This window comes from Hemiscyllium ocellatum, chromosome 3 (assembly GCF_020745735.1).
Source record: "Hemiscyllium ocellatum isolate sHemOce1 chromosome 3, sHemOce1.pat.X.cur, whole genome shotgun sequence".
Classification (NCBI taxonomy): domain Eukaryota; kingdom Metazoa; phylum Chordata; class Chondrichthyes; order Orectolobiformes; family Hemiscylliidae; genus Hemiscyllium; species Hemiscyllium ocellatum.
The window spans coordinates 33,991,428-34,004,005 of NC_083403.1; the positions used below are offsets into that span (position 1 = coordinate 33,991,428).

A 12,578-nucleotide genomic window follows, 5' to 3' on the forward strand; every position below is an offset into this window, starting at 1 on the left:
GTAATTGTTGTAATATTGCAAGACTTTCTTTGCTTAAATGTGGACCATGATCACTCTTCACCTGGATGTTCCCCACATACAGAACCTGACTAAGTCGGTCAGGCAGGATATCCCCTTCGTGAAGCTATACTGACTCTGCTTGATTATATTATGTATTTCTAAGCGTTCGACTATTATATCCTGTATTCGTAATAAAATGCTGATTAGTTTTCTATGCAATTAATTAATGCTGCGTAGAGAACATTAGAGAATGTTAATTGTGACCATGTCCAAGTAAGAATATAAGAAATTAGACAAGCCTGCTTGCCATTTAGAACAATCATGGTTAATCTTCTGGTTTTCCTGCCTATTTCCCAAACCCCTTGAGTCTCTGAGAGAATAAACATCTTTCTGTCTCTGTCTTGGAGAAGAATCAATGATGCAGCATCCGCAGTTCTTAGGGATAGACTATTCCAAACATTCAAAACTCTGAGTAGGAACATTTCTGTTCACTGAAATCTTAAATGATTACTCCTTATCCTGAGACCAGTCCCCAGTGTTGCAGATCCTCTCGTTAGACCCTTACCCTGTCAAATCCTTTCATAATTTTGAATGTTTCAATAAGATCAACCCTTGTTCTTTCAAATTCCTGAGAGTTTGGACTAATTTAAACATCACCTTGGACAACCGTCTAATCTTAAGAACAAATCTAGTGATCCTTTTCTGTATTGCCTTCAATGAATAAATATTCTTCCTCAAATATGGAGACTAAAGTTCAATACAGTATTACCGGTGTGGTCTAACCCAACTCCTATACAATTGTAGCAAGTCTACTTCATTCTACCAATTCAGTCCCTTTGAAATATATTGATATTAGGATCCCTACTGTGTGAAAACAGGCCCTTCAGCTAACAAGTCCATACCTACTCTCTGAAGTGCATCCCACCCAGACCATTCCCAACATTTATCCCTGACTCATACACCTAACCTCCACATCCCTGAACACTATGGGCAATTTAACATGGCCAATTAACCTAACCTGCACATCTTTGGATTGTGGGAGGAAACCGGAGACACGGAAAGAATGTGCAAACTCCGCACAGACAGTCACCCGAGGAAGGAATCGAACCCGGGTCCTGGTACTGTGAGGCAGTAGTGCTAACCAAAGACCCATCCCTAAATAAAGGTCAGCATTTAAGTTGCCTACCTAATTGTTTGTGGTACTGTTAACTTTTGTGTTCCTTGTACAACTACACCCAAGTTCCTCTGAATAACAGCATTTCCAAGCTCCACACCTCTTAAAAACAAAATTCTGTTTTTGCTTTTCTCTTTCCAGAACCAATGAATAACATCTTGTTTGTGATTTAATGATTATGATCAGATGGAGCATACGGAATAAGAAACAGGTGTAGAACATTTGGTCATTTGTCCCATCAAACTTGCTCCACTACTCAATAAGACATAGTTAATCTAATTTTAGCTTAACTTCACTTACCCCCTGAATCTGATAACCCTTGACTCCCTTGTCAATCAAAAATTTGTCTCAATTCAGCCTTAACCTCCACCACTCTCTGAGAAAGTGAACTTAGAACATGAATGACCTTCTGAGGGAATATATTCCTTCTTTATATCCTACTTGCTTGTTGAGAATTGGGATTTCAAGCACCTAAATTCTTTTTCTTTGATAAATTATTTTCTTTCAACAGGTATTTTCACTTCTTCAACACTGGGTTGCAGAACCAAAGTGTGATGTATGTTCAAAATTCACTAGATGATAAGCCTCAAATTTTTCTTGACCCCAACAAATTCTCAGATGACGGAACAGTGGCTTTAAGAGGTTGGTGTTCAAATATTCTTGGAATCCACTATTTATATATATGTGGTAAAATTATATTTCTGAGAATAGTTTAAGAATATTTAAATTAATATTTTCTAATTGTTTTCACATATATTATATTATGCTGAAAAGATCTGGTACTTTTCTATTCCTCCATATTATTAATTTAATCAGAAGACAGCTGATGGATTTATCAATTGCCTACTAACTGATCTACTGTGAAATTTTGTTCTTTAATTATTTTAAGGCCGTTGCTATTGATGGGCATGTTCTGTTGCAAACAATCACCTACATTCCATACAGTTGCAAATGCTTGAAAATATTGGACCTCAGGGTCAGCAAGAAGATTTTTAAAAAAAAGTTCTGCTTTTACAACAAGTTTATAATTAAGTCAAGGCTGTGTGCATGAGATTCAAGACTTTATATAAGTGGAATTCAATTGAATTGTTATACTGTACTCAAGCATTTTCAAGAAAGTTGAGTTCTGTCAAGAGTACTATGGGTGACGTAGAATAAATAGCATTAAAGTTGGCTCCGTAAGGGTCAATCAGTTTTGAGAATTTAATGGATCATTGGCTGGAAATATTTCTGAAATATGTCCTTAAAGATCTAGCAGTGTGGTTGGTGAGGATTCCAGGAGCAATGCCAAGTGGCAACTGGGATAACACTGGGATATTTCTTGGCATGCAAGATTACTTGGAAACAGATTTTAAGATCTGACAACATCCATAAGGTTTCTGGTTCTTAAAGTATTGTAAATACATACAAACACATCTGGCCACTGGGCCTCTTGAGCATGCTCTGCCATTTAATCATGGCTGACCCCAATTACTCCACATTCCTGTCTACCTTGGTAGCTTGGTTGCTTGTAAATCAAGAATCTATCTACTTCTACCTTAAAAATGTTCAAATACTCTGTTTCCTTTACCTTTTGAGCAAGAAAATTCCAAAATTTCTGAGCTATCTATGAGAAAGTATTTCTCTTCATTATTATCTTCAGTGAGTTACCTTTAAACAGTGACCCTCTAACTCTGAAAAATTCTTTCCACGTACATCCTGTAAAGATCCCTCAGAATCTCTTATGCTTCAATAAAGTCACCCCTTAATATTCTAAACGAAGCCTGTTCACCCTTTTCCCCATAAGACAACTCATCCATTCCAGATATTAGCCTTGTAGTACATTGCAAAACTCAGATTCCAACACTCATCCAATCCTAACAATTTGCAAACCAAAACTTAGTCATAACAGCTACATAAACAGATGTATCTGGATAAGATATGAAAAGTTGTATGACAGTCGTTTAAATATAAAGTGAAAGTTATGGAAAGAAAGCAAAACTGAATCAGTAAAAATAACTTGGAACAAAATTAGGGTAGAATAAGGTGGAGAATTTAAATGATAATTGACAAAAAAATTCTGCATGGAATGACAGTGTTGTGAAATATCATCGCCCAGTCTGAAGGAATAATGAATACCAATACATTAAACTGAAGTGAATTGCTTTTTCATTGGAAATGTCTTGTGGCCCTGGCGTCTCAGACAGAGGAGGAAAAGGGCGAGTGGTGTGTCTGCTGCATTTGCATGGAAAGCTGCTAATAGAAGGTCCCTTCACAATGCTGTAATCAAAGAGCAATAGAAGTGTAGTCAAGCATGCTGGAGGTAGTGGAAATGTCAAAGGATGATCACTTGAATACAGATGTTTGTAGAGTGCAAGGTGAGAATGTGAAAGGCATTATGTTCTTCTGAGAAGGAAGGAGCGAGAGCAGAGATTCTTGTAATAGACCAAGTACAGTAAAGGGCCCATTTATCCACATGGGAAATCTTCATTTGTGGAGAAAGGAATTCATATCAAAGCGTTAATCTGGGAAGTTGTCATCTGAACAGATATAATGGGAGATGGACGAATGTAATAATGGGTTGTGAGAAGGTGTAGTTGATGTACCTGTAGGGGACCATTGGCTTGTATTGAATCTAAGTTGACAGCCTCTTGAGGGAAGGTGCAGCGATAGGCCAATGGGATGTGAGAGGATGATAAATATTGAAAACAGTCAATGAAAATCAGCACAGATACAATCATCAGTGTACCAGTAAAAATGATGAGGGAAGGATCTTGAGCAGGATAGATACAAGTACCCCATACCAAGATCTTATTGAAAAGAAGTGAATGAAGTTCAAGAAGCATTTCAATTTGAAAACAAATTCAACAAAGCAGGAGGATGTTGACCAAAAGAATACCATTTGGGCCTCAGTACAAAAAAGAAACACATCTTTCTGATCATCCTGATTAAAGACAGTACAAAAGAATTACATGTCTGTGGTGAATAAGGGTCAGTTTTGATGTAGAAACTGATGAGCTAACATACGGCATTGGAAAATAGTAGATGGAGGTAGGAAGAGACTGCACAAAGGAGAAAAGAAAATTGCAATACATTCAAAGACTTGGGAACAAACTGAAGCAATGGGGTGGCCATGGTATTCCTGTTTATGGATTTTCTACTCAGCAATGACTATATCCAATGTCACAGACTCTAACCTCTTTACTTTGGCCATCACTGACTCCCCACCAGTAGTATCCTGGGAGTTACCACTGAGCAGAAATTTAACTGAATTGGCTGTGTGAATACTGTGATCTGACAACAGAACTGCAGCGATTCACCTCCTTAAGGGCAAATAAGAACGGGCAATAAATGCTTCCTCAGCCAGCAAGGTGCAAATCTCATAAATTAATAAAACAAAAGCCAGTCAGGATATGCCTCTTGGCTCCCCACAGCTTTGTAATAAGTGTAGTCAAATACTCTTCTTTGCTCTTAGGACTACAGCACAACTTTTGAAGGTTCAATTATTCAGGAGAAAAACAACCAAATTAACTGATACCTCATCCAAAACTTTAAACATGCCTATGGGTGAATGACCTATGAGATGCATTACATTTAGACATGTATCTATGAGTACATTTAGTAACTCATTAAAATGTCTTCAACAGCACTTTTCAAACAAGTGAACTCTACTTTCCAGAAGGAAAGGAGAGTAGGCATATAAAGATACCACCATTTTCTAATTCCCCTCAGTCACACAGCATCCTAACTTGGAGACGTGCATTCCTTCACTGTCTTTGTCAAATTCTTAGATCTCTATTTATTGGCACTGTGGATGTACATTCATAATGCCCCAAAATGTACCATTGCAATCAATGAGGATGGAAAATAAGTGCGACCTTGCCAGGGATGCTCAGATCTACACAAAATGTTTTAGTTATTATATTTTTCTCCTTTCTTGAGTAAAGGTATTACATGAGCCATTTTCTAATCCTCTGGGACTTCTCCAGAATCAAAGGATTCATTAATTTTACTATCAGTGCACCCACTATCTCAGTAGCTACTTTCTTTAATAGCCTAGAACGTAACATATCAGGTCCAGTGGATTTAGCAGTCATTAGTCCTATTAGTTTCCCAATCATATTTTCTCTGGCAATAGTTATTGTATTTCTTTTGCTGCTGGAATAGCTAGTAATTTTGAGATATACGGATGCAAAGTATTTATTCATTTCCTCTGCCATTTCTTGGTTCCCCGTAATTATTTTCCTGAACTCATTCTCTGGAACTGTTTTTACTTGGCTTCTCTCTACCTTTTTTGTATATTTAAAGAAACTCTTGCTGTCCATCTTGATATTACTGCAAGTTTACTCTCAAAGTTTATTTTCTCCTTTTTTTAAAAATAATTTTTGGCTGATTTCTATTGTTCTAAAACTTTCCCAATCCTCTTTTTACCATTAATCTGTGCTACAATGCTTTTTCTTTCCATCTGATGCTGTCCTGAACATCCTTGGTTAACCACGATTGGCTTATTCCATTCCTAGAATGCTATTTTCTCACTGTAAGCCATTAACGTCTGCCATTGATCCTTAACCGTTTTTTTTAATGTTTGCTACCTGCATCCCCAGCCAATTCTAGCTAGTTCAACTGTCTTTGCTGCTGAATTCCTTTCCTAGTCAACTCTAGCCAACTCTATCCTCATTCCTGTGTAATCACCCTGATTTAAGATCAGCACAGTTGTTTCTCACCCAGTTCCTCCTCCTCAAACTGAAAGCTAAATTCTATGTTATGACCACTGTTTTCAAGGAGGCCTTTTACTCTGATGTAATCTGAATATGGACTGCTCTCATATCTGAGGAATTCTGAATGGCACTAAACATTGAACAAATCGTTAGCAAACATCTTCACTCATTAATTACGAATTCTTTAGAAATCCAGTGAGATGTAGGCTTGGGAGTAGAGATTGATGTAACGGACAAATTGCAAACTTTAAAATGTCTTACCTGCTATTTTCACCACCTGTCTATCAATGTTGTGGTTTAGGGATGTACCTCATCTCCTCTCCCCAATGCACCTGCCCATCACCATCACTCCCTCTGTTTCTGGTCTCTGACTTCATAAGGACAGCATCAGCAGTGTAATAACTTTAAATCAGAAGGTTACAATTTCTATCACATATTCTTAGATGTGAGGAAAAGAATGGAATCCTTTCCAAAACAGGCATGCTCGCAAGCATAACGGTAAAGATTGAATCAAGAAGGCTAAAGAGGTTTTTTAATTAACAACAATTTGAGTACAAAGCAACTGAAGCGTACCAGTTGATCAGTGTATTTGCCATTTCCTTGCTTCCTATCCTTGTTTAAAATACCTTATTTTGGCGGCTGGCCATCAGTGTTCTGTCACTCTAACAAGCCCATGTTACCAATGTCTATGAAACAGTTGGCAAATGACTGTTGTCTCCTTGCCTCCCTTCATCTGGGGGTTAGTTTACTGTTCTTTTCAAGGACAAATACTACTTATTTTTGAAAATACTACACCGATGATAGGATGTATTTGACACCAGATAAATTGATGATGTGAGCTCAATGGGCATAGTGACCTCCATGTTCCTTATAATTCTTTCTCTCAATTTCATTTTCTTTAATTATGAAAATTAAGTAAAGCTGTAAATTCCTGTGCTGCACAATAAATACGAGGAAATTTCGGTTTTTAAGGCATCACAATATTCAACAAATGTTCCCCATTCGTGATTCCTTAGATACTGAAGCAGTCTGTGGACAACGTCCGGGTTTGGCTGACAAGTGGCTAATAATATTATCTGGTACTTGTGTGACATGAATGACCATTTCCAACAAGAGAGAATCTAACCATCGCCTCTTCACATTCAATCTCATTCCTATCACTGAAAACCCCACCATCAACATCCTGGGAATTACCATTGGCCAGGAATTGACTGGATTAGCCATAGAAGTGCTGTGGTTATAAGAAGTGCTAGGAATCATATGGGAAGTAACTCTTCCCCTCACTCCCCAAAGCCTGTCCTCCATTCGTCAGATACAAGTCAACGTGTGATAGAATATTCCACACCTTGCTGGGTGAGTGCAATTCCAACAATGCTGAAGAAGCTTGACACTGTCCAGGCCAAAGATGCCTGCTTGATTGGCACCACATCCACAAACAATCATTCATTTCAGTACCACTGAGTAGCTGCAATGTATTGCCATTGACAAGCTGCAATGCTGAAATTCTCCAAGAATATTTATACAACACCTTCCAAATCCACAACCACTGAACAAGTCACTATATGAATATATGTATGTATGTATGCATGTATAGGAACTATTTTTATGTTGTCTTTATAACCTGTTTATGACATTGAGTGGTTGAGAGGTGAGAAAGTTCATCTTAAGTGCTGTGATCATGCCTGCATTTAGACACTAGTGTCTTAATTTGTCTAAAACAAAGCACTTAGTTTCATTAAGTCAGCCCAGCTTGTAAAGAATACTCAGAGGCTCTGTCTGAATGCCCAGGGAAATACACGGGACAACATTAGCTCAGTGGAGCTAGCTGTTTGCTGGCATGCACTTAAATATTAACACAATTCCAGTTTTTAATTTGTCTTAAGAATCATGGGGAATGTGGTCTCTGGAGAAGAGATTATGCTGCTAGAATGTGAGCAGTCATTAAGGCTGTCTGGGATGAAGCATCTTTGAGTTTTGAGGGTAACACATCAAAGATTGAAAATCGATTGTGAGGGAATTAAAGTTTTAATTAAATTTGGTGGCCTTCTATGCCCTTTAATGTTCAGATGGGTTGCTGGGAATTCCAAGGAATTTGTTTGTAGAATCCCATGGATTGGAATGGACATAATCGTTTCTGCTATTTAACATGATATGAGAACTGTTAAATGACAGTTTATTATTTAACCTAAATTATTTTGTGTCAATCCTGGATGTTAAAGTACAAATTTTATGTGTGTATTCGTAGATTGTTTTTATAACTTTTATAATTTAATTTGTTTAAAATCTATGGGATCTCTGACTTTATTCTCTTCATGGCTACCTGGGATTTCAAACTACTACTCATTTAGAAGGTAACAACGCAGTACAGGCCCTTTGGCCCTCTGTGGCGCCGACCAGTCATACTAATCTGAAGCCTATCCAACCTACACTATTCCATGTACGTCCATATGCTCGTTCAATGACGACTTAAATGCACTTAAAGTTGGCGAATCTACTACCGTTACAGGCAAAGCATTTCATATCCTTACTACTCTCTGAGTAAAGAAACTACCTCTAAAGCTATGCCCCCTCATGCTCACCATCACCATAAGTAGAAAAAGGCTCTCCCTGTCCACGCTATCTAACCGTCTGATTATCTTATATGTCTCTATTAAGTCACCTCTCAACCTTCTCTTCAGTGAAAGCAGCCTCACATCCCTCAGCCTTTCCTCATAAACCTTCCCTCCATACCAGGCAACATCCTAGTATATCTCCTCTTCACCCTTTCCAAAGCTTCCACATCCTTCTTATAATGCTGTGAGAACTGAACACAGTACTCCAAGTGCAGCTGCACTAGAGTTTTCTACAGCTGTAGCATAACCACATGGTTCCAGAACTCAATCCTTCTATTAATAAAAGCTAAAACACTGTATGCCTTCTTAACAACCCTGTCAACCTGGGTGGCAACTTTCAAGGATCTGTGTACCTGGACACTGAGATCTCTCTGCTCATCTACACTACCAAGAATCTTACCATTAGCCCAGTACTTTGCATTCGGTTACTCCAACCAAAATGAATCATCTCTCACTTGTCCTCATTAAACTCCATTTGCCACCTCCCAGCCCAGCTCTGCAGCTTATCTATGTCTCTCTGTAACCTACAACATCTTTCGTCACTATCCACAACTCCCCTGACATTAGTGTCGTCTGCAAATTTACTAACCCACCCTTCCCTGCCCTCATCCAGGTCGTTTATAAAAATGCCGATAAGCAGTGGACTGATCCTTGCGGTACACCACTAGTAACTGGACTCCAGGATGAACAATTCCCATCAACCACCAGCCTCTGAATTCTTTCAGCAAGCCAATTACTGATCCAAACTGCTATATCTCCCACAATCCCATTCCTCCGCATTTTGCACAATAGCCTACTGTGGGAAGCCTTATCGAACGCCTTGCTGAAATCCATATACACCACATCAACCGGTTTACTCTCATCTATCTGTTTGGCCACCTTCTCAAAGAACTCAGTAAGGTTTTTGAGGCATAACCTACCCTTCACAAAACCGTGCTGACTATCCCTAGTCAAATTATTCTTTTCTGGATGATTATAAATCCTATCTCTCATAACCTTTTCCAACACTTTACCAACAACTGAAGTAAGGCTCACTGGTCTATAATTACCAGGGTTGTCTCTACTACCTTTCTTGAACAGGGGAACCACATTTGCTATCCTCCAGTCTTCTGGCACCATTCCTGTAGACAACGATGATTTAAAGATCAATGCCAAAGGTTCGACAATCTCCTCCCTGGCTTCCCAGAGGATCCTAGGATAAATCCTGTCCGTCCCAGGGGAATTATCTATTTTCACACTCTGCAGGATTTTTAATACTTATTCCATGTGAACCTCAACCCCACCTAGTCTAGTAGCCTGTATCTCAGTATTCTCCTCGACAACATTGTCATTATCTAGAGTGAATACTGTCAAAAAATATTCATTTAGTGCTTCCCCTATCTCCTCTGACTCCACACACAACTTCCCACAACTATCCTTGATTGGCTCTCATCTTACTCGTGTCATTCTTTTATTCCTTAAATACCGATAGAAAGTCTTAGGATTTACCCTGATCCTATCTGCTAACAACTTCTCATGTATCCTCCTGGCTCTTCTGAGCTCTCTCTTTAGGTCTTTCCTGGCTACCTTGTAACACTCAAGCACCCTAACTGAGCTTTCACATCTCATCCTAACATAAGCTGCCTTCTTCCTCTTGACCAGAGATTCCACTTCCTTCGTAAACCACGGCTCGCGCACTCTACAGCTTCCTCCTTGCCTGACAGGTTATCTAGGACACTCAGGAGTTTTTCCTTGAATAAGGTCCACATTTCTAATGTGCTCATCCCCTGCAGTTTCCTTCCCCATCCTATGCTTCCTAAATCTTGCCTAATCGCATCATAATTGCCTTTCCCCCTGCTGTAACTCTTGCCCAGTGGTATACACCTATCTCTTTCCATCACTAAAGTAAACGTAACGAATTGTGATCGCTATCACCAAACTGCTCACCTACTTCCAAGTCTAACACCTGGCCAGGCTCATTACCCAGTACCAAATCTAATGTGGCGTCGTCCCTTGTTGGCCTGTTTACATACTGTGTCAGGAAGCCCTCCTGCACACAGTGGACAAAAACTGACCCATCTATAGTACTCGTACTATTGTGTTCCCAGCCAATATTTGGATAGTTGAAGTCCCCCATGACAACTAAACTATCTCTCTCACTCCTATCGCGAATCATCTTTGCTATCCTTTCCTCTACATCTCACGAACTATTCAGAGGACTGTAGAAAACTCCCAACAGGGTGACCTCTCCTATCCTGTTTCTAACTTCAGCCCATACTACCTCAGTTGACAAGTCCCCAAACATCCTTTCTGCAACTGCAATACTGTCCTTGACCAACAATGCCACACCTCCCCCTCTTTTACCATCTTCTCTGTTTTTACTGAAACATCTAAATCCTGGAATCTGCAACAACCATTCCTGTCCCTGCTCTATCCATGTCTCTGAAATAGCCACAACATCGAAGTCCCAGATACCAACCCATGCTACAAGTTCATCCACCTTATTCTGGATGCACCTGCCATTGAAGTAGACACACTTCAAACCAACCTCTTGCTTGCTGGTGCCATCTTGTGTCCCTGAAACTTAATTTTGGATCTCCCTACTCTCAACCTTTTCTATACTCGAACTACAATTTTGGTTCCCATCCCCCTGCTGGATTAGTTTAAACCCACCTCAATAGCCTTAGCGAATCCCCCCACCCACCCCTCCCCAGGATATTGGTACCCTTCTGGTTCAGATGAAGACCATCCTGCTTGTAGAGGTCCCACCTACCCCAGAAAGAGCCCTAATTATCCAAGGATCCAAAACCCACCCTCGCTGCACCATCCCTGTAGCCACGTGTTCAACTCCTCTCTCTCCGTATTCCTCGCCTCACTAGTACGTGGCATGGGCAAAAAACTAGAGACAATAACTCTGTTCGTCCTAGCTCAAAGCTTCCATCCTAGCTCCCTGGATTTCTGCCTTAAATCCCCATCTCTCTTCCTACCCATGTCATTGGTGCCTATGTGGACCACGACTTGGGGCTGCTCCCCCTCTCCCTTAAGGATGTTGAGGGGAATGGCCACAGGGTATCCCTGCACTGCCTGCTGGTTTCCTTTCCATTCCCTGACTTCAACCCATCTGCCTTTTCCTTGTACCTGAGGAGTGACTACCTCCCTGTAACTCCTCTCAATAACCCCCTCTGCCTCCCGAATGATCTGAAGCTCATCCAGCTCTAGCACCAGTTCCCTAACGCGGTTTTTGAGGAGCTGGAGTTGGGTGCACTTCCCACAGATGTAGTCAGCAGGGACACTAGTGGTGACTCTTACCTCCCACATTCTGCAGGAAGAACATTCAACTGCCGTCACCTCCATTCCCATGATTCTAAATTCCCAAAGAGATTGTTGAAAAAATAAGGAATAAAAAATAAACTCGTTACCTTATCAATCTGGCGCACAGAACTGTTTTTTGATTAGAGGAGGAGGATGGGTGGGAGACACTACCTGAGTAGTGTTTCGGGTAACGCAACCACACAAATATGACTTCCCAGAATTCCTTCGCTCCTCCCTCGCAACTCTCAGCAAATGGAGGCCCGACTCGCGAGGTAAGTCCCTTTTAATGGGGGAAAACTCACCCTTTCCAGCAGCCCTCGCTTCACCACTCCTCTCTCGCCACTCTGGCAAAATTTAAACAAACAAAGCTACAGATCATGACAAATTTAACCGTCTAATCTAGAATCATACTACTTGTTTAAATTTCTTCACCACTTGCTGTAAATCCATGGCCAAATCTGTGCCTTTTGTGACTTGGCCAAAATGGTTACTAATTAGAACTGTAGTGGATGTTTCTAGTGACTACTGAAGCCCTCGTGGTGTATTTTGTGTGCACTTCTTGTCCTCAGAAATATCTTCCAAATGACATTCAATATTGAGAAGCAATGATCTATTGGTTGAGAAGGGTAATGGTTGTGATAAGTATGACTGTCTCCTGACCTTGTTAGAACTGAAGCCATGACTTGATATGCACCACAGAGTCAAGGTTGAAGCCTTTTAATGTATTTATTTTCAGGATGGTCAGTATTTATTACCCATCTCTAATTGCTGTTGTGCAAGTAATAACAACTGAATTAATGTTTT

At 40.1% G+C, this 12,578-nt stretch overlaps 1 protein-coding gene across 1 annotated transcript in view; it reads left to right on the forward strand.

Annotated features, from left to right (window-relative positions):
* LOC132836977 (prolyl endopeptidase-like) overlaps nt 1-12,578 on the forward strand; it is a 162,521-nt gene that overhangs the window by 23,859 nt on the left and 126,084 nt on the right. Inside the window, exon 4 of the mRNA XM_060856581.1 lies at nt 1,686-1,816. Within this exon, the coding sequence (XP_060712564.1) occupies nt 1,686-1,816 (131 nt within the window). The remainder of the gene's footprint in view (nt 1-1,685; nt 1,817-12,578) is intronic.